Source organism: Salvelinus sp. IW2-2015, linkage group LG15 (assembly GCF_002910315.2).
Source record: "Salvelinus sp. IW2-2015 linkage group LG15, ASM291031v2, whole genome shotgun sequence".
NCBI classification, from domain to species: Eukaryota; Metazoa; Chordata; class Actinopteri; order Salmoniformes; family Salmonidae; genus Salvelinus; species Salvelinus sp. IW2-2015.
This window is the reverse complement of record NC_036855.1, coordinates 29,861,649-29,882,875: the sequence shown is the minus strand read 5'-3', so window position 1 is coordinate 29,882,875 and position 21,227 is coordinate 29,861,649. Positions and strand designations below refer to the sequence as shown.

General features: G+C 42.3%; 2 protein-coding genes across 5 annotated transcripts in view; both read left to right on the top strand.

Annotated features, from left to right (window-relative positions):
• LOC111974641 (transport and Golgi organization 2 homolog) overlaps positions 1 to 7,863 on the top strand; it is a 49,350-nt gene extending 41,487 nt beyond the window's left edge. For 2 of the 3 annotated variants that reach the window (XM_024002525.2, XM_024002526.2), the window contains exons 6-9: positions 2,865 to 2,932; positions 3,143 to 3,293; positions 6,932 to 7,036; positions 7,634 to 7,863. In XM_024002525.2, the coding sequence (XP_023858293.1) occupies positions 2,865 to 2,932; positions 3,143 to 3,293; positions 6,932 to 7,036; positions 7,634 to 7,754 (445 nt within the window). In that variant the 3' untranslated portion in view covers positions 7,755 to 7,863. The remainder of the gene's footprint in view (positions 1 to 2,864; positions 2,933 to 3,142; positions 3,294 to 6,931; positions 7,037 to 7,633) is intronic. The other variant, XM_024002527.2, reaches the window with a different exon arrangement.
• Positions 7,864 to 9,938: 2,075 nt separating this feature from the next.
• Positions 9,939 to 19,078, top strand: LOC111973882 (microprocessor complex subunit DGCR8). Of its 2 annotated transcripts, none has more exons than XM_024001327.2 (14): positions 9,939 to 10,048; positions 10,487 to 11,506; positions 13,778 to 13,946; positions 14,185 to 14,327; positions 14,560 to 14,932; positions 15,146 to 15,343; positions 15,495 to 15,596; positions 15,766 to 15,864; positions 15,990 to 16,072; positions 16,233 to 16,333; positions 16,427 to 16,533; positions 16,815 to 16,942; positions 17,148 to 17,261; positions 18,744 to 19,078. In XM_024001327.2, exons 2-14 carry the CDS (start codon positions 10,802 to 10,804, stop codon positions 18,825 to 18,827), a joined length of 2,406 nt encoding a protein of 801 aa, XP_023857095.1. In that variant the 5' UTR covers positions 9,939 to 10,048; positions 10,487 to 10,801; the 3' UTR covers positions 18,828 to 19,078. The 2 variants fall into 2 exon arrangements, with proteins under 2 accessions (XP_023857095.1, XP_023857094.1); XM_024001326.2 differs by having other exon boundaries at positions 15,990 to 16,093.
• Positions 19,079 to 21,227: the final 2,149 nt, after the last annotated feature.

Genomic DNA, 21,227 nt, shown 5'->3' with positions numbered 1-21,227 from the left:
AAAGTTCTCCATCGCCCTCCATTTGGCAAATCTGACCATAATTCTATCCTCCTGATTCCTGCTTTACAAGAAAAAACTAAAGCAGGAAGTACCAGTGACTCGCTCAATACGGAAGTGGTCAGATGATGCGGATGCTACGCTAAAGGACTGTTTTGCTCGCACAAACTGGAATATTTTCGTGATTCCTTCAATGGCATTGAGGAGTATACCACCTCAGTCATCATCTTCTTCAATAGGTGCATCGACGACATACATATCCCAACCAGAAGCCATGGATTACAGGCAACATCRGCATCGAGCTAAAGGCTAGAGCTGCCGGTTTCAAGTAGCGGGATACTAATCCGGACGCTTATAAGAAATCCCGCTTTGCCCACAGACGAACCATCAAACAAGCAAAGCGTCATTACAGGATTAAGATTGAATCTTACTACACCGGCTCTGACGCTCGTCGGATGTGGCAGAGCTTGAAAACTATTACGGACTACAAAGGGAGACCCAGCCGCGAGCTGCCCAGTGACGCAAGCCTACCAGACAAGCTAAATGCCTTTTATGATCGCTTCGTGGAAAGCAACACTGAAGCACGCATGAGAGCACCAGRTGTTCCGGACGACTGTGTGATCACGCTCTCCATAGCCGATGTGAGCAAGACCTTTTAAGCAGGTCCACATACACAAAGCRGAGGGGCCAGACAGATTACCAAAGCATGCGTGGACCAACTGGCAAGTGTCTTCACTGACATTTTCAACCTCTCCCTGACCGGGTCTGTAAAACCTGCATGTGTTTCAAGCAGACCACCATAGTCCCGGGCCCCAAGGAAGTGAAGGTAGCCTACCTAAATGTTACCACCCGTAGCACTCAATTCGGTAGCCATGAAGTGCTTTGAAAGGCTGGTCATGGCTCACAGCATCATCCCGGATACCCTAGACCCACTCCATTTTGCATACCGCCCCAACAGATCCACAGATGATTCAATCGCCCTTTCCTGCCTGGACAAAAGTAACACCTATGTGAGAATGCTGTTCATTGACTACAGCTCAGCGTTCAACACCATAGTGCCCACGAAGCTCATCACTAAGCTAAGGACCCTGGACTAAACCCCTCCCTCTACAACTGGATCACCTCCCCTGGGCAACTGGATCCTGACTTCCTGATGGGCCGCCCCCAGGTGGTAAGGGTAGGCAATAATACATTTGCCACGCTGATCCTCAACACTTGTGCCCCTCGGGTGCGTGTTCAGTCCCTCCTGTACTCCCAGTTCACTCATGACTGCACGGCCAAGCACGACTGCAACACCATCAAGTTTGCTGATTGACGCAACCAGTGGTAGGCCTGGTTACCGACAACGATGAGACGGCCTATAGGGAGGTCAGAGACCTGGCAGTGTGGTGCCAGGACAACAACCTCTCCCTCAATGTGATCAAGACAAAGGAGCTGATCGTTGACTACAGGAAAAGGCGGGCCGAACAGGGCCCCATTTAACATTGATGGGGCTGTAGTGGAGCGGGTCGAGAGTTTCAAGTTCCTTGGTGTCCACATCACAAACAAACTATCATGGTCCAACCACACCAAGACAGTCGTGAAGAGCGCACAACAACACCTTTTCTCCCTCAGGAGACTGAAAAGATTTGGCATGGGTCCCCAGATCCTCAAAAGGTTCTACAGCTGCACCATCGAGAACATCCTGACCGGTTGCATCACCGCCTCATATGGCAACTGCTTGGCCTCCGACCGCCAGGCACTACAGAGGGTAGTGCATACGGCCCATTACATCKCTGGGGCCAAGCTTCCTGCCATCCAGGACCTATATACTAGGCGGTGTCAGAGGAAGGCCCTAAAAATTGTCAGACTCCAGCCARCCAAGCCATAGACTGTTCTCCCTGCTACCACACGGCAAGCGATACCGAAGTGACCAAGACTAGGACCAAAAGTCTCCTTAACAGCTTCTATCCCCGAGCCATAAGACTGCTGAACAATTAATCAAATGGGTACCCAGACTATTTACATTGACACCCCCCCCCTTTTTATTTTTTACGTTAATTTATTTGGTATATTATTATAAATTAAGTCTATTTCTTGAACTGCATTGTTGGTTAAGGGCTTGTAAGTAAGCATTTCACGGTAAGGTCTACACCTGTTGTATTTGGCGCATGTGACACAGTTTGATTTGAAATAGTAAAGTACAGGTACCCCAAAAAATAATTAAGTAATACTTTAAACTTTAAAGTTTAAAGTATTTTAAATTAAGTACTTTACACCACTGAGTGTAGCTCTATAGATGGAGCCCGCCTCAGGGATAGAGACCCCCCTACATCAAAGTCTTGATGGTTTTCAGACTTTTGACCCTTGCCACTGACTCTACAGATCACAGCCATAGGTATCTGGATCAATTCTAGCTAGACGTTCTCCACCAGGGGACAAGGAGATTTTGTTGCACCTGTCTCCACATTGACTGATGATGCTACTGATGGCTGTCAGAAACTGACAATGCAACTAATTCACTTGAAAACACTTTTTTTTTGGGGGGGGGGGTCGTGATTCATTCAGTTTCCTGTACTGCATTTGAAAAGACCATAATGTCAGAGAGATGCCAAATGGAAGTAGGATCTCCTTTTAAGTCAGTACCGGGGACCGGAGAGCTAAACAGTGTAAATTTGCATCAGAGTACAATTTTCTTCTTACTTTAAATCTATTTTTGGCATTTCAATTTGCCTTTACAAATGCAGCGGCTCCATTAATCAGGAAATAGCAAACTGTACAAAGCATTGTTCAAGCATGAAACCGCTGATGATTTAGGATGACCCTCACAATTAAACAACTTTAATCGGTCAACAACTTGATTCCCTCTCTCATTGTGTCCAACYCAGGGCCAAAGAAGACACTGTGTGTTACTATGGAAACAGGGGCAGCGCCGAACCCATCCGTCTAAATCCAGGTCTGTTTTTCTTAATGTGGAATTGCTTGTACTATTGTTCTATATCGTTGCACCATACAAGCCATGCTGTTGAATTATAAACCTTTATGTATGCAGGATGGGTTTTGACTATGAGACTATACCTCTGTATGTGAGTGCATGTTTTGGGGGATAACATGAACGTTTGGAGCAACCTCTATTCTCTAGCAATGCTGTATGTGTATGCTCCAGCAGGAATCTATGGTTTGAGTAACTCCCTGTTGGAGACCCCATGGAGGAAGCTGCAGCATGGGAAGAGACTGTTTACCAGCGTAGTGAACCAGACACTTCCTTGTGACAGCCTGGTCCATGATCTGCTCAACGTCCTCAACAACGAGGAGCTGTGAGTTCACCACGCACTCGGTATCAATAATAAAATCAATGTGACACGAAACGCTTCATCAATAAATGTACCTGCACACTCATGATGCTGCACACTGTATCAAAACACTTCACATGAAGACACATTCTTGTACACTGTGTGATGCAGGTTGGCATTTATTGGGATGACTCATGTACTGGAGGCAGCTCTACAGGGTAGTCCCTAGCGGGCACACCCACAAACGATGTAAAGCCAATTTTGACTTTGCAGCTGGTGGAAATCACTCAGCTCTGCCTCCAGGACAAGATTCATGCCAATAAACATCAACCTGCCAGTGCGGACCCCACACTCTGTAGTTTACATTTTAATGCAATCAATGTGACACAGCGTAATATACAGTACCAGTCAACAGTTAGAACACCTACTCATTCCATATTTTTATTTATTTTTTTACTATTTTCTACATTGTAGAATAATAATGAAGACGTCAACTATGAAATTACACATATGGAATCATGTAGTAACCCCCAAAAAGTGTTTAATTTTTTAGGTTCTTAGTTGCCACCCTTTGCCTTGACAGCTTTGCACACTCTTGGCATTCTCTCAACCATCTTCATGAAGTAGTCTCCTGGAATGCATTTCAATGAACAGGTGTGCTTTGTTAAAAGTTAATTTGTGTAATGTCTTTCCTTAATGCGTTTGAGCCAATCAGTCGTGTTGTGACAAGGTAGGTGGTGGTATACAGGAGATAGCCCTATTTGGTAAAATACCAAGTCCATATTATGGCAAGAACAGCTCAAATAGCAAAGAGAAACGACAGTCCATTACTTTAAGACATGAAGGTCAGTCAATACAGAACATTTCAAGAACTTTGAAAGTTTCTTCAGTCGCAAAAACCGGACCGCCACAGGAAAGGAAGACCCAGAGTTACCTCTGCTGCAGAGGATAAGTTCATTAGTTACCAGCCTCAGAAATMTCAGCCCAAATAAAAGCTTCACAGAGTTCAAGTAAGAGACACATCAACTGTTCAGAGGAGACTGCGTGAATCAGGCCTTCGTGGTTGAATTGCTGCAAAGAAACCACTACTAAAAAGGACACCAATAATAAGAAGAGACTTGCTTGGGCCAAGAAACACGAGCAATGGACATTAGACCAGTGGAAATCTGTCAAAATTTGAGAGTTTTGGTTCCAACCGCCGTGTCTTTGTGAGATGCAGAGTAGTTGAACGGATGATCTCCACATGTGTGGTTTCCACCGTGAAGCATGGAGGAGGTGGTGTGGCGGTGCTTTGCTGGTGACGCTGTCTGTGATTTTAGAATTAAAGGCACACTTAACCAGCATGGCTACCACAGCATTCTGCAGCGATACGCCATCCCATCTGGTTTGCGCTTAGTGGGACTATCAGTTGTTTTTCAACAAGTGCTCAGCATATGTGGGAATTCCTTCAAGACTGTTGGAAAAMCATTCCAGGTGAAGCTGGTTGAGAGAATGCCAAGAGTGTGCAAAGATGTCAAGGTAAAGGGTGGCTACTTTGAAGAATCTAAAATATAAAACATATTTTTAACAATTTTTTGGTTGCGACATGATTCCATATGTGTTATTTCATAGTTTTGATGCCTTAACTATTATTCTACAATGTAGAAAATAGTAAAAAATAAAGAGAAACCCTTAGGTGTGTCTAACTTTTGACTGGTACTGTATATTAAAACATATACCTGCACATCGCTCGACATTAACYCTTGTCCTCTTGTCTGGGACAAGTTTTTAAAAATGACAGACAAGAAGAATATAGATTTGAGTTGTCTAAATGGACAAGTTAAAGAAATCACACAATCAAAATATCAAACAATTATTCCAATCAGAATTGGATCAGAAGCCGACATTGGAATTTATCCACATAATTAAAAAAGCCTACATGTCAATGTGTGTGCTGACATGAGGGAGGCCCCAGAAAATGTAGCCCAACTTTAATAACTTTTAATTACATAAATATAGGCTAAACGCCCATCATGTTTGACATATATAATGAAGGATAATTAACATTTTAAGGCTTGATTCTGTCATATTTGAGGCACGGTTCGTTCAGCTCAAATGGTCACAAGACCGGAGAGTAAAGCACAGTGCWTGTTGCACACCGCACATCACCCACCTTGAATCTTAGCGGAGGCGGTCAGCATATTGAAGCTACTAAATCATGAACTTAATTGTTTAAAACCTGTAATTGTTTAAAACCTGGACGTTTTATGTCATTTTATGAAGCATATCTTGTTTCTAAGTTGCCTTGACAAAATAAGACCATAGACATCACTATTGCTCGTAACATATTTGAGAGTAACAAACAAGGACATCTAAATGTCTAAATATGCTCACTCATTATGGGTTTGCGAGTACCACACGTGGACATTCAACATGGCTACGTGAGGTACAAATGTGAACACCCAATATGACTTTGAGAAAGTATAGTCCTGCACACATTACATGAATGTGAAATTGAAAAAAATAAGTACACTGCTTTTGCTGGAATCCTCTTTTATCTCAACTTAATTGCAAAGCTTTTAGTCAGTGAACTTTTGCTCTCCAGACAGCGCATACCTTTCTAACAGCTTTGCCAGCTTCACAATGTACATCATGTTCTTTTTTTGTTACTTTCAGTTCAGTAATAACTTTCTATTCAGTGTACAGTTCCCCCCCCATTCACCTGATAACATTAAAGTTGTGAAAAAGAGTTATACTTTTACAGTTGGTTCCAATCCAAAAGGAGGTTTGAGTAAGAAGTTGAGAACTGTATTTTCTATCGATACAGTACATTTGGAAAGTATTCAGACCCCTTCCATTTTTCCACATTTTGTTGCGTTACAGCCTTATTAKAWWWWWWWTTCTCATCAATCTACACACAATACCCCATAATAATAATAAAGGGAAAACTGMTTTTTAGTGTTAGCATATTTATAAAAAATGAAAAACATACCTTATTTACATAAGTATTCAGACCCTTTGCTATGATATTTCCATTGATTGTCCTTGAGATGTTTCTACAATTTGATTGGAGTCCACCTGTGGTAAATTTAAATTGATTGGACATGATTTGGAAAGGCAAACACATGTCTATATAAMGTCCCACAGTTAACAGTGCATGTCATAGCAAAAACCAAGTCATGTGGTCAAAGGAATTGTCTGTAGAGCTCTGAGACAGGATTGTGTCGAGGCACAGATCTGGGGAGGGGTACCAAAAAATGTCAGCAGCATTACTATTTGAGTGTATGTAAACTTCTGACCCACTGGGAATGTGATGAAAGAAATAAAAGCTGAAATCATTCTATCTACTATTATTCTGACATTTCACGTTCTTAAAARAAAGTGGTGATCCTAACTGACCTAAGACACTGAATTTTTACGAGGATTAAATGTCAGGAATTGTGAAAAACTGAGTTTAAATGTATTTGGCTAAGGTGTATGTAAACTTCCGACTTCAACTGTAGATACGTATGTGTATATGTAATCCATTTTAGAATAAGYCTGTAACTTAACAAAATGTGGAATAAGTCAAGGGATCTGAATACTTTCCGAATGCACTGTACATCCCTGACTCTTTCTGTTACAAAACTCTTAAKAGTAAAGAGAAGGTTTGAGTGAGAACGGATTCTTTCTCTATTCTTCAGGAACACCCCTGACCCTGCCCAGGAGAGCCAGGGTGAAGGGTACAGCAGCCCCATGCTCCGGGCCCTGTCCTCTGTGTGTGTTCGCTCCCCGCATTACGGCACAAGGTCAGAGTCCTCCCTGTCCCTGACACCAATTAGCTTGGCCAGAGTCAGAGATACAATATAATAGAGTGGCCTATGTGATAAACCTTGCCAATGTCCCACATAGTGTTGTTATTTAATTCTGTGGTCATGGTCTCACCAATTAGCTCTCCCATTTGTCATGCGGGGCCTGTCCTCAGAGGGGAAGGCTGTGCTGGGGAGGTGTGAGAGCAGGGTCATATTCATAGGGTACACGGGAAAACAAAAACTATTGTTTCTTATTTGACAAATCTATTGTCATATTCATTGGTGCACACCGTAGCAAACYGGAAACGTTTTGTGAACGAAAACGAGTTTCTTATTGGACAAATCCAGGTAGTACCTTTTTGTTTCAGTCCATTTTGCTCTGTTTGGTGCATAATGAATACGCCCCATACATCATACAGCCCCTTGTGCATATAATCTCATCTATAACCAGCCTGCCCTCTGGCCTCCAGTCGTGTGATTGGGGAACTCCAGAATCACAATGAATATGACAATAGATTTACCCATATTTGAAATGCACAAGCCACTCTTGTTTCACCCCTCTATTATTTCTGATGTTTTGTCTTRTTGTTTCAGGACCAATACCATTATCCTAATAGACGCATCAGGGAACGTGACCTTCACAGAGCGCACCATGCTCAACTGTGACGTCAGCCAATGGAGCACAAGCGCTTTCCAGTTCAAAATCCAGAACTGAAGACAGCTAAATGGGGCTATATGGGAATCACACTCTGTGCCTTTCTGCATCCAACCTCCTCCCTATTCCTCCTTCTTCCACAGCAAGCTCTGGCTTCACAATAGTGAAATGAACATGAAGATTGATTTGCCATTTAAAATGGTGGAGGTGGGAGACAGTCAAATTATGGCACTTTTTTTCAGAGAGATTGTTGCACTTTTCATGTAATTGTCTTTGGGAAATACGTTTTAGCTTGATTTAGACATAGGACAGTGTGAATTATTCAAATCATACATAATGGGTGCTATTCTTATTTTGTTAATTGGATTAAAATATTATTTTGAGGTGTGTGCTTAAGTGTATTGCCAAAGAACACATGTAATTTAATAAGCAAAGTAAATTATTTACATTTAACATTGCATCTATTTTCTCAACACTGGCTTTGTMGCTCAGTCTGCCTTCTACTAGCCAAGTTTGTTTGTATCTTCAGTTGAAGTGTAAAATGCTAACACTCTTAGAAGCAGCAGCAGCCATCAATATCCTWCTAAAATTCTGTAATAAGAATGACCGGTTTGGTTTCCTAAACTCAAGTCTGGTGTTTAACCTTCCTGTGACAGAATTATGAAGGCATATTGCAACAGCCTGCCTTGTAGAATAATAGTTATCATTTTCACAGATTTTGACTTTGCGACCGAGGTTTGCTTGTTAAATAAAACAGAGGAAAGCACTTCAAATGTTTTTCTAAGTGGTAAACAATGTGTTTTWCTTTATTTTCCTGCCTTGTTCCACATACTGCATAGGAGAGACATTTCACAGCAAGGAAAACAAACTAAAATGATTATTTTTGTCACTCACATCTGCAGTGTTCGGTCTCTGGTTCTTACCCACTTATTCACATTTGTGAGAGTTACGATGGAGTGACTGTTACAAATTGTGTTGATGATGTACCGCCTCCCAATGAGGATCCTTCAGTGGTTTTCTAGGTTTTATGTTACTGACATCCGGTATCCATAGAAGTACAGAAACCTGTTAACCACATCACCGGTGTCTTGATATAAATTGTGAATATGGTACTTTTTAATCMGTATTTATAGAACCATTTTCTGTGTTTGCAGAACACGGGAGTTGTTATAGAACTCCAGCAAAAAACGACTAGCTGCATGTTGCTTATGAGTGCATTTCACACAACTTTTGGATTATYATGGGATTTTAAGGCTTTTATGAATGTTCTGCTTGATATAATGTTGGTGTCATCATCGCAAATCAACTGCATTGTACTTCAACCAGTAAAATGGCTCTTTGGCTAGCTTTTCCCTACAGCCTATGTCAATGAGCGTTAGCATTCTAGCTAACAATTGCTGCATCCAAAATACTTATTTGCAAAGATCACAACCAAATATAATTTTAGCGATTGTTAAAGCAAGAATCAAAGCATCATTGTAAGCGTATGAGAACCCCKAAAGTTATTTTGTTTAGAACTAAGAAAACGATAAATCTAGGCTATGTTGAATTTGCGCAGATGGCCGTCAAGAGTAGCGCGCATCTAATTTATGCGTTACGTCAGTGTCGTATACTGGAAAAGGGTCTATTGCAAATGTCATGTATTCTTTCAGGAATAGATCTGATAAGGCAATTTTATTAGACAATCGCAAGTTTATTAACGCAATGTCGTGTATGGTTTGTCGCTGAATAAACTGTGGCCAGTGCAACGGTTGTCACAGTTCCTATGTTTAAATATTGATTTATATAATTTGCAGAAACTTTTGAATCTTCAGTAAACACGATGGGTATGTCTGAGTGTTGTTCAGAGGCTCTATGCAGATTAGAAACAGCAGGGTTCTAATTTTAGTAGATTATGCAGATAAAATTGCATACAATGTTTCATGTATTATGATTTATCTCGTTTCACTGATCGCTACTTTGCATACAATGTTACTGGTGAAGACATTGGGTGAAGATGATTGCCACCCAGCGTCAGTATGTGGCCACTGCAATTCGCAACCCAATTGTGCCTACCGTTCTCATTGGTCAACTGTGATATATTCTAATGTTTGATTGGTCGATTTATTCCCGCAGTGAGGCAAAGGCCTGCCTTTGTCGGTTGTTGATTAGTGTGCCCACGTAGAACTAAATGGTGATTGGACTCTTCACCGCTCAATCTTCAAAATGCCGGTATTGGGGGTGGTGTTTCAGAAGAATTCTGCAGCTGTCTGCAAGATGGCGYAACGGGGAAGGGATCTGTCTGGCCTCGTTAAAAGAATAAAATAATTTATGTTTGCTAGRTAAGGGAAGAACATTTTGTAAATGAAATATAGGTGAGTGATCAAATGTGCTCATTGTTTCTGTTTTTAATATTTAGCCCAGTCATTTTGACACCTAATTGTGTAGCTTAACCGCTTAGCTTCAAGTTTGAGCTAAGCTAYCCAGGTAGCTAAAGTTAGCTAGGCTAGTGCGTAGAAGGACAGTACAAATTGCTCGTTTTTTGAAATCGTTCAGTTTCGACGGTGCCCCATATTGCTAACTATTAGCAAAAGTTTTAGCATTAGATGACTTTGTAGGGTGAATCCAGTTAACGTTAGCATTCTGCAACCAAGTAAGGCTTTTTCTTGCACTGCTTGGCCTGTGGTGCTGGCATTAGTAAGCCATCATAAAAATGCTGCATAATGTGCATAGCTACCGTGGCTACATGTTTTTGCACCGCAATGTTGCTKTCTTGGCATCAATTATTGACTGACATGTCTCTGTTTTTCTAGCTCTGACGGAGGATTTGACAGTGGAGGAGTCGCAGTGCCTAGAACCCGAGTAATATAAGCTGAATGCATTGTGATTTCCAATAATTGAGACAGTGATTCTAAAAAGCTGTCTACATTAATGAAAAGAACAATGTAGTCAGCTTAGCATATTCAACACTGGTACATGATCAACACAGGGAAGTTGTTTTGTTCGAAATCTTGTGCAATGTGCTTCTGCATGCATTTGAGCTAAATACTTATTAGAACAGGTTGCAAAAACAGCCAGGGTGACCCATAGAGAATTTATTGTATTTAGTYATTCATAAGACAGTCAACATGGAGATAGATGACATATTACCCCCCTTGCCGTTGGAGCCACCTGATGATTTAAACTCGGAGGGCCTTAATGGTAAAGCGCAGCCTCCACCACCTCCCCTGCAAACGTCCAGTGACGCAGAGGAAATGGACGTTAGCTCTGGTGGTGATGGACAGACACACACCCCAGCAGGGGACCAGGACCTGGGGCTCCTCGCCAAGGGCTCCATAACCTTCAGTAATAACCTGTCAGATGAGGCTGAACCCAGCGCACTGTGCCCTAGAACAGCCCGCCATGCGCCCCCTGTCACRAAGTTCCTACCAGAGCTTAAGTTACTACAAGACATTAAGATCAGTGTCAGCGTTGTAGATAGCAGCAGGTGCAAAGATAGGAAGGTGCTGTACACAGGGATCGGTCAGGAGGGTGGTGGTGTAGGGGAGACCAGCTCAGAGGGCCTTAATGGTGAGTTGCATGATGCCGATACAGAGCTAGGGGCTGTTGAGGGTAGCTCAGGACTGGGGAACGGGATGGTCTGTGGCAGTGCAGGGAGGAGAGGGGAAGAGGCAGACCTGGAGAACAAAGTGGAATTTGCGGTCTTGGACGAGCTGGAGGACTTCAGTCAGGACTTCCTGGATACGGAGAATGTGGAGCAGGGGGGTTTCAGGTCTGAGGAAATGGTTCAACCGGAGAATGCTGACGAGGAGAACCTGAATTACTCATATGAGGTACGTAACCAAGGGGCCCTGTCTTTGCCTCTGCAGAGCCTTGTCATTGTCCACTCACTGATCTTTTGTGCCTTGTTCACACTGTAGGGCTGACCCGAAACCATAATGGCTTGGATATTCTTTTCACATCATCCTTTCCAGCACAGTTCCAGCAACTATGGAAGATGCGTAACAACGATACAGATAATGATTTTTGTGTGGAGAACTTACCGATACTGAAATATCTGCCGTAATTAAAACATACTTTTTTTACACTGGGGAAATGAAAAATAGTTATTTTTCACACTGCATTTTTATAAATTGCCATCCAAACCAGCAATTGTCCAAGAAATATGCTTCAAATGTTGATTTCTTACTTTGTGAAATGAATGACGCATCATGAGAATGGCTGCCAGTGTTCAGATAATCATAAGTTATAATTTTTGTTATCRTATTTATCGGTGGAATTATTGTCCGATAATAGTGATAAAAAGCCAATATCAACAGATATCGGTGGACCGCAATAATATCATTCAGGCTCTAGTGACGATGTTACCCCAGTATGGTTTGGCTCTGTAATGTGAAAAGGGTAATAGTGTATAGTCATTTTTCTGGTGATATCGGAATAAAATGTCAGCTTGTTCATCGTAGTTTTGATTCTTGATGGAAGCAGCAGAAATTCATTATCTTTTCTACTTGAGATTGAGGTTGACATARACTACCGGTCAAGTTTTAGAACACTTACTCATTCAAGGGTTTTTKTTTATTTTTGCTTTTTACTACATTGTAGAATAATAGTAAAGACATCAAAACTATTAAATAACACATATGGAATCATGTAGTAACCAGAAAAGTATATAACAAATCAAAATATTTGAGATTCTTCAAATAGCCACCCATTGCCTTGATGACAGCTTTGCCTACTATTTGCATTCTCTCAACCAGCTTCATGAGGTCGTCACCTGGAATGCATTTCAATWAACAGGTGTGCCTTGTTAAAAGTTCATTTGTGGAATTTCTTTCCTTAATGTGTTTGAGGCAACCAAGTGTGTTGTGACAAGGTAGGGGTGGTATACAGAAGATAGCTCTATTTGGTAAAATACCAAGTCTATATTGGAGCAAGAACAGCTCAAAAAAGCAACGATAAACAACAGTCCAACATTACTTTAAGACACGAAGGTCAGTCAATCGGGAACATTTGCAGCCCAAATAAATGCTTCAGAGTTCAAGTAACAGACATTCAACATCAACTGTTCAGAGGAGACTGTGAATCAGGCGCTCATGGTCGAATTGCTGCAAAGAAACCACTACTAAAGCACACCAATAAGAAGTAACTTGCTTGGGCCAAGAAACATGAGCATTAGACCGGTGGAAATCTGTCCTTTTGGTCTGATGAGTTGAGATTTTAGATTTTTGGCTCCAACTGCCTTTGTGAGACGTGGTGTYGGTGAACGGATGATCTCCGCATGTGTGTTTCCCACCGTAAAGCATGTAGGGGGTGGTGTTACGGTGTGGGGGTGCTTTGCTGATGACACTGATTTATTTAGAATTCAACACGACCAGCATCCCATCTGGTTTGCGCTTAGTGGGACTATCATTTGTTTTTCAACAGGACAATGACCCAACACACCTCCAGGCTGTGTAAGGGCTAGTTTACCAGGAAGTTTACCAGATGACCTGGCCTCCACAATCATCTGACCTCAACCCCAATTGAGATGTTTTGGGATGAGTTGGTCCGCACAGTGAAGGAAAAGCAGCAAACAAGTGCTCAGCATATGCGGGAACACCTTCAAGACTGTTGGATAAGCATTCCTCATGAAGCTCGTTGAGAGAAAGCTTTGCACACTCTTGGCAGTCATCAAGGCAAAGGGTGGCTACTTTGAGGAATCTAAAATATATTTTGTTTGTTCAACTTTTTTTTTTGGTTACTACATGATTCCATCTGTTATTTAATAGTTTTGATGTCTTTCACTATTCTACAATGTAGAAAATAGTACAAATAAAAACCCTTGAATGAGAATGTGCTCTTAACTTTTGACCGGTAGTGTAGTTGGTATGCTTGGTGTCTTCAAAAGTTCAACCTGATTTGAATCTCCTCTCATCCACTTTGTTTGTTTCCAAAGCTTTTGTTTGTTATGCATGCCAGATATTGGTTGCAAACATGACTTGAAATTRCCTCTTGTGAAAGTGCTGACAAGATGGCGTAGCCCTAACTGAATGGAGAACATGGCAGGTTCGGGCTGCCGCCACCCCTCGATTCTCCCCCACTCGCTCAACCACAGTCTTTTCCAGGAGGACTTCGACAATGATGTAGATGCTCTGCTGGAGGAGGGCATGCCCGTGCCCAAAAAGATGCGCCTGGCAGAGGGGGCTGCTGAGTATGCAGGGGACAGTGACCACGCGTCGGACGGGGAGGGAGGCGTTCAGCCCATGATGACCAAAATTAAAACAGTCCTGAAGAGTGAGTGGTGGATGCCTGGCGCTGATCTGCCTTTGGTAACGGTGTATCTGAGCCTGACACATATTGATGTTATGCATTCATATCATATGAATGCATAACATCACGTTTGTGAGAGGACACTGATTGTGTGRGATGTGTAGTCGTGTCTGTCTGCAGACGTTGTCGTATTGTGTGTGGCGCAGGTGTGTGTGTGTGTGTGTTTGACGCTGATGTGTAGTGATGAGTGTGTGTTTCCCAGGTCGTGGGCGTCCACCCACTGAGCCACTACCTGACGGATGGATCATGACATTCCATAACTCTGGCATTCCAGTCTACCTGCACAGAGAGACCAGAGTAGTGACCTGGTCCAGACCTTACTTCCTGGGGACCGGGAGCATCAGGGTAAGACGTGGAAGTGATAAGACCGATGGAAACTGCTGTACATTTGAGTCTTTTAGAGGGTTAGTAACATGTCAGGAACCCCATTGTTATACACTGAATACTGGTGTAATATTTACATTTTTGGTAGGAATGATCAAACTAAAGGAATAAGGATGAATGTCCATTATTTCTCTATTCTCAAACAACGGTAACAACCTACTTCTAACCAAACCCCTTGTGCCACTGCGTACAGAAACACGACCCTCCCACCAGTAGCATCCCCTGCTTGCACTATAGGAAGATGAAGGATCACGAGGAAAGGCAACAGAACGGAGAGGTGACGCCCAACGCTGTGGTGTCTCCTGTGAAGCCTGGGGAAGAGGCAGACTCCCTGGAGAGACCAGACGAGCCTGACTCCACAGCCCAGGAGGACCCTACCACTGTGGCCCTTGGTCTGAGCCTGGGGGATGGTGGAGAGGTGGAGTTGGAGACAGGCCTGGTCACAGAAGGAACCATAGAAAGGTGTCCTGTCCCACACGGCAAGATGCCCCYCTCTTATGAGATGGCCCATGGGGCTCTGGGACAGGTCAGGGCCACGGTGGAGGTGTGTAAAGATGAATCCATAGGTAAGGGTCAACACACTCCATGACGAGCAATTGTCTTGCCAGCAGGTAGTAGTTTTGAATGCCATGGCTGATGGATAGTATGTTTAATATCTTGTGAACGTAGGGGATAATAGTGTGTTGGTTGGTATTTCTAAAGAACAGCTATACACGTCAAGTTTGGTTTCTAAAGCAACAATATAACCGATACCTCTCCCTTATTGAAACCCCYACCAGAAATTGAGGAGTTCCGCAGCTACCTGGAGAAGTGCTTTGACTTTGAACAAGTGACCGTGAAGAAGTTCCGTACCTGGGCAGAGCGCAGGCAGTTCAACAGGGACATGAAGAGGAAGCAGGCTGAGTCTGAGAGACCCATTCTGCCTGCCAACCAGAAGCTCATCACTCTGTCTGTATCAGATACCCCCACCAAGAAAGGTACTGGGTGCAGAAGAAGAACCATAGGCTACATCTGAATTGGCACCCTATTCCCAAAAGTAGGACACTATTTCGGGAATAGGGTGTCAACTATTTCAGTGTGGAGTATTGCGCTAATCGCATCAACTCTTTCCCTCTTTATTTTTCTCAGAGTTTGTCATTAATCCAAATGGGAAGTCTGAAGTTTGCATCCTACATGAATATATGCAACGTGTCCTAAAGGTCCGACCTGTTTACAACTTTTTTGAATGTGGTAAGTCCCTATTTTTGTCTCTTCTCCCCGTCCATGATGTTGATTTTCAACTAGCTTGTCCAAGTGACAGTTTTTTTCTTAGAACAAAACACATCACCAAAGCACTAACCTGAGAAAGGGCCTTTATGCCGTTTGCACCAAATMAATCCTCTTTTTCCATCTCCCCCAGAGAACCCAAGTGAACCCTTTGGCGCCTCCGTCATTATAGACGGAGTGACATATGGCACGGGAACTGCAAGCAGTAAAAAACTTGCCAAGAATAAAGCTGGTACAGTACTTTCGTCTCATATCACTCTTTGAATTTCTATCCTCTTAAGCAGCTGCAAAGGCTGTCTGTGAACTATAAATAAAAAAGAATCAGAAACAGGTTATTTACTGATGTCTCCCCTGTAGCTCGAGCCACACTGGAGATCCTCATCCCTGACTTTGTCAAGCAGACATCTGAGGAGAAGCTTGTAGAAGGGGATGAACTGGAGGTATCAGCCTGCCAATCATTGGAAAGGCCCTTAATTAAATCAATATCTTCTTTTTGTGTTTGGTCTGATAACATGTCTCTTTTATAACATTGTACTTTACTAGCTAGTTGATCATTTGGCTGAATACTAATGTCCATTCATGTGTTCTTGTTTCCTGCAGTATTTTAATCATATCAGTATTGAAGATTCTAGGGTGTACGAACTGACCAATAAAGCAGGCTTACTCTCGCCATATCAGATTCTACACGAGTGCCTTAAGAGGTAAGACTCAAGACATGAGYTGTAAGCATAATCAAAATTCCTAGTTCTGATTAATCTGGTAACCTTGAAATTCAACTCTCTTGTGCCCTGTAGAAACCATGGAATGGGTGACACCAGCATCAAGTTTGAGGTGATCCCAGGGAAGAACCAGAAGAGTGAATATGTGATGACGTGTGGCAAGCACACTGTGCGTGGATGGTGTAAGTTACCCCCACACTGACCCTCCAGTCACCACAGCAAGTCCCAGACCTAACATGCTCCATGCCACTCTGTGTTAATGTAAAAGCTTTGCTTTTTGTCAGAGTCATATATAGAGAATTCAGACTACTTTTACTCTGAACACCATGTTTGCGCCTTTGGGTATCTACACTATATATGGGTAAGAATTTCCCTGCTCAWAGCCGAGCTGTGTTAATGCAGTGTAAATCTAGTTAGCATTACTAATGGCTGCTGCTCTGTATGTATATGTCCTGTTTTCCAGGCAAGAATAAGCGTGTGGGGAAGCAGCTGGCGTCGCAGAAGATCCTACAGATGCTGCACCCCCACGTAAAGAACTGGGGGTCACTGCTCCGCATGTACGGCAGAGAGAGCAGTAAGATGGTGAAGAAGGTAGGTACTACCTGTACACCTCATATACTGTACCTCAGCACAGATGCTCCTCTGCTGTTGGAGGCCCATAGGTCAGTTAGGGTCATATAGACTTTAGCTCATCTGAAGAAAAACTGATTTGATGGCATATGCTGCTTCGCTTTCAACCAGATGTGTGTCTCTCATTTCCATAAACTGATGGCTTTTTTTTATTATTTTTTCGCAGGAAAATTCAGACAAGAGTGTGATTGAACTTCAACAGTATGCCAAAAAGAACAGGCCAAATCTTCACATCCTGAACAAACTGCAAGAGGAGATGAAGAAACTGGCTAAGGAGAGGGTAAGTGTTACCTGTAGAGTGTAGGAGCTCCTATTTAGATTCTGGGTCTCTGGTGTAACCTCTGCATTTGGCGTCATCAGGGAGTTTTCTTACTGGAGTGTTCTACGTCTGTCTGATAACCCTGTCAGGTTCCAAAGCTGCACTGACTCCGGTGTTGGACATTGACGTACCTAGACAGGGAGATCTCTCCCGCTTTCTGACACTCCTGCAATTCTTCTGGTCTTTGCTCCATTTGCGTTACCTCTGCACTGTCGTGTTACTCATATTTCGTAATGTTGCTCCAATTGTACCTTATTTCAGGCGCTGTCATAAATCATGTTTGTATGCAAGTGTGGCCTGGATTATGATCTTGAATTATGTTTTATCGAGGTAAATTCCTCAGTTCGGTGCAGCAGTTCAAACTGTTAGGACAATTTCTGCGGTGTATTCATTAGGCACCAAGTGGTAGAGAATTGACAAAAAGGACTACTTGAATTTGTCCAATTCGAAATACACTGAACCAAAATATATAAACGCAACATGTAAAGTGTTGGTTTCATGAGCTGAAATAAGATCCCTGAAATGTTCCATACGCACAAAAAGCTTTTCTCTCATTTTGTGCACAAATTTGTTTACATCCCTMTTAGTGAGCATTTCCACTTTGCCGAGATTATCCATCCACCTGGCAGGTTTAGCATATCAAGAAGCTTATTAAACTGCATGCTCATTACACAGTTGCACCTTGTGCTGGGGACAATAAAAGGCCACTCTTAAAGTTGGTTTGCCTATGTCAACGTTGTGAACAGTGTCCCTTGGTGGCGTTGGGGTTATTGTATGTGCAGGCATAAGCTACGGACAACGAATACAATTGCATTTTATCAATGGTAATTTGAATGCACCGAGATACTGTGAAGAGATCGAGGCCCATTGTCGTGCCATTCTTCCTTCACCTCGTGTTTCAGCATGATAATGCACGGCCCCGTGTCGCAWGGGTCTGTACACAATTCCTGGAAGCTGAAAATGTCCCAGTTCTTCCATGGACRGCATACACACCAGACATGTCACCCATTTAACATGTTTGGGATGCTCTGGATTGARGTGTACGACAGCGTGTTCCAGTTCCCGCCAATATCCAGCAACTTCGCACAGCCATTGAAGAGGAGTGGGACAACATTCCACAGGCCACAATCAACAGCCTGATCAACTCTATGCGAAGGAGATGTGTCACGCTGCATGAGGCAAATGGTGGTCAWACCAGATACTGATTGGCTTTCTGATCCACGGCCATATCTGTATTCCCAGTCATGTGAAATCCATAGATTAGGGCCTAATGAATTTATTTCAATTGACTGATTTTCTTACAGTATATAAACTGTAATTCAGTTAACCTTTGAAGTTGTTGCATATATATTTGTTCAGTGTAAATGTTTTTTTTTCTGGTGCAAAACATTTTGCTACGGTGTGCCCTAATAAATACACCCTGCTGTCTTTGTTGTGCTTCAGGCGGAAACCAGGAAGAAGCCCAAGATGACCATAATGGAGTCAGCCCAGCCTGGCAGTCAGCCGCTCTGTACTGTTGACGTCTAGGAACTATCACTGCAACCAACCTAACATGGCACTGACCAATGGTAGCCATAGTCACTGTCAGATAAAAAAGTCGCGCCACCAATCTATCATCCAATTATGCATCATTGTGAAAGGGCAATACAACACATTTATACTATAAAGGTGGTCATCTTAGCACTGTTTCTCCAAGCTGTTTGTTATTTGACCCCCCCCCCCCAGGTGTTTATGGTTCATTGTTAGTGGCTCGGGTAAGAATAGGACAAATGCACTAACAGACAGACTGACAGTAGAGTGAGCACCATCTACCTCTTGATGCAATCTCTACGCAGCAGCGCTTCTATAAATTGAACCACAGGGGTTGCAGACAGACCGGTTGAGATGACTTGACATGTATCTATGAACCACAGCAATTTCTGTCAGCCTGTTTACTGTGTAGTAATGACTGCTGAAAATCACTAGCCGCCCTCCCCCCCCCCCCTTGTTTTATAGTTGCGATTTAATTTCTAATACACTCCATACTTTTCGGACACACTGAACATTTCAGCAGGTTTCCTTGTATGCTTAAAGCATAGCCTATTCAAAGGGATTCGTTTGCAGTCTCTGCTTTTGCTATTCTGGTACGTTGTGGAAAACCAATTTATATGCTGTTGTAATTTGGATATTGTTGATGTGTATGATTTGGATGGTGATTAGGGTTTTTGAGTATGCTTCGTCTGAAGAATGGCAAGCTTACGTTTTCATTTGCACGTGAAACATTTACCTGTTAAGAGAAGGAAAAAATGCAGTTTTCTGCACAACTCCAGTGAGTCCAGTCATACTTCTTGTTACATGCTCGTGTTCTTAGTATGAGAAATGTATTTTGAATTTATTATGGAATAGACATTAAGAGGGACTAATAATTTGAATTGCCTTTGTTCTGGATATACAGGATGAAACATATCAATGGACAGCTAAGGCTGGTCTGTCTAGCTAAGATCTTGTTTCCACGTTAGCACTGCAGACAACAAGCACAAGGGCTTGAAGTACTGTAGTCATTGAGGAGATATACAAGATAAAGTTGTTACATATAAGGCGGCCTATACTTTTGGACTTTTCTTTCTGTAATTAGGTGTTAGCCGCTTCATACTTTTTTTTTTAGACTAATTAAAGCAAAACAATACAACATGCAGACTCTTACTATTTAGCCATTCATTTAAGGACCCATATACAGATGGGAGAACAATTGGCTACATGTTGCCTTAGTTGACCCATTCCATGAAGGGTTCCCATCCCAGAGAACTCACAGGGCCAAAGTCCCCCTTCAAGGGAAATGGATTGACCAAGCCCCTCCTGATACAGCATTTGTTTAGCCAGTTAAGATGTCATAACGCGACAAGACATTAATATTGATGTTCTGGAAGAATTGCCTTTAGCATGTACAGATTAATTAAGAATTGTTTTAATGGGTTGGTCGTCTCTAACAAGGTTTGTTTGCCATCATTGTGTGTGTTCTGATCAATCACGTTTTCAAGCATTGTGTAGGATAACTGCGATCCTCTGCAATAGGCAATCTACGGAAATTAAGTCGGCACACTTTACCTCGAACAAAATACGATCATGTCATTATAATTACATCCGATAGCTAAAGAAGCAGTGTGAACCAAAGCTTAAATACAGTCTTATGCATTTTTATAGAATACTGTAGGTTGCTGCATACAATACGTAAATATATATATATTACACACACATGAAAGGTTAAAGATGCAATACCTGCTGGAACAAAATATAAACTGATGTGCATTCATTGTGTGAACTATTCGGTTTGTGCGCTTTTCCTGAATGTTTAATGCATCTGATCAGAATTCACCATTGTACATGGGCACAATGCTGTTGTATTGAATGACCCCTCCCCCCCCCCCCCGCCTCATATGTGCGTATTCTGTCTTGCCAAGTGTTAGTGTGTAAAGAAAATATGCCTTTTACACTTTTTAGAGTTGTAACAAGTTGTTTGCTAGAGATATTGCTGCCTAGAAAATGAAGTATGTAACAGCGACTTGGGATCGCTGACTTTCAGTGAAATTGGTTTATGCAAATAAAATTGTCATGACTTAGGCTGGCTCCTGCTTGAAATGACCCCTGCCTGTATTAGTGTCCCCAAATTAACCAGAGCTTGTTTGTGGGGGGTCTTTTTATTTTGTAATTCATACATGCATCAAGACGTCAACCAAGGAGCTATTAAACTGAAATTCACTTTTATCCTGCCCCAAATTGGACTATAAGATATCTACAGAGAACCCACATTAAATAAAAAGCCTTGAGTCAAGTATTCACTCTTATGGCAAGCATAACAACTCACATAGTAAGTTGCATGGACTCACTGTGTGCAATAAGTGTTTCGTGTGATTTTGAATGACTACCTTCTCTACCCCACACAATTATCTG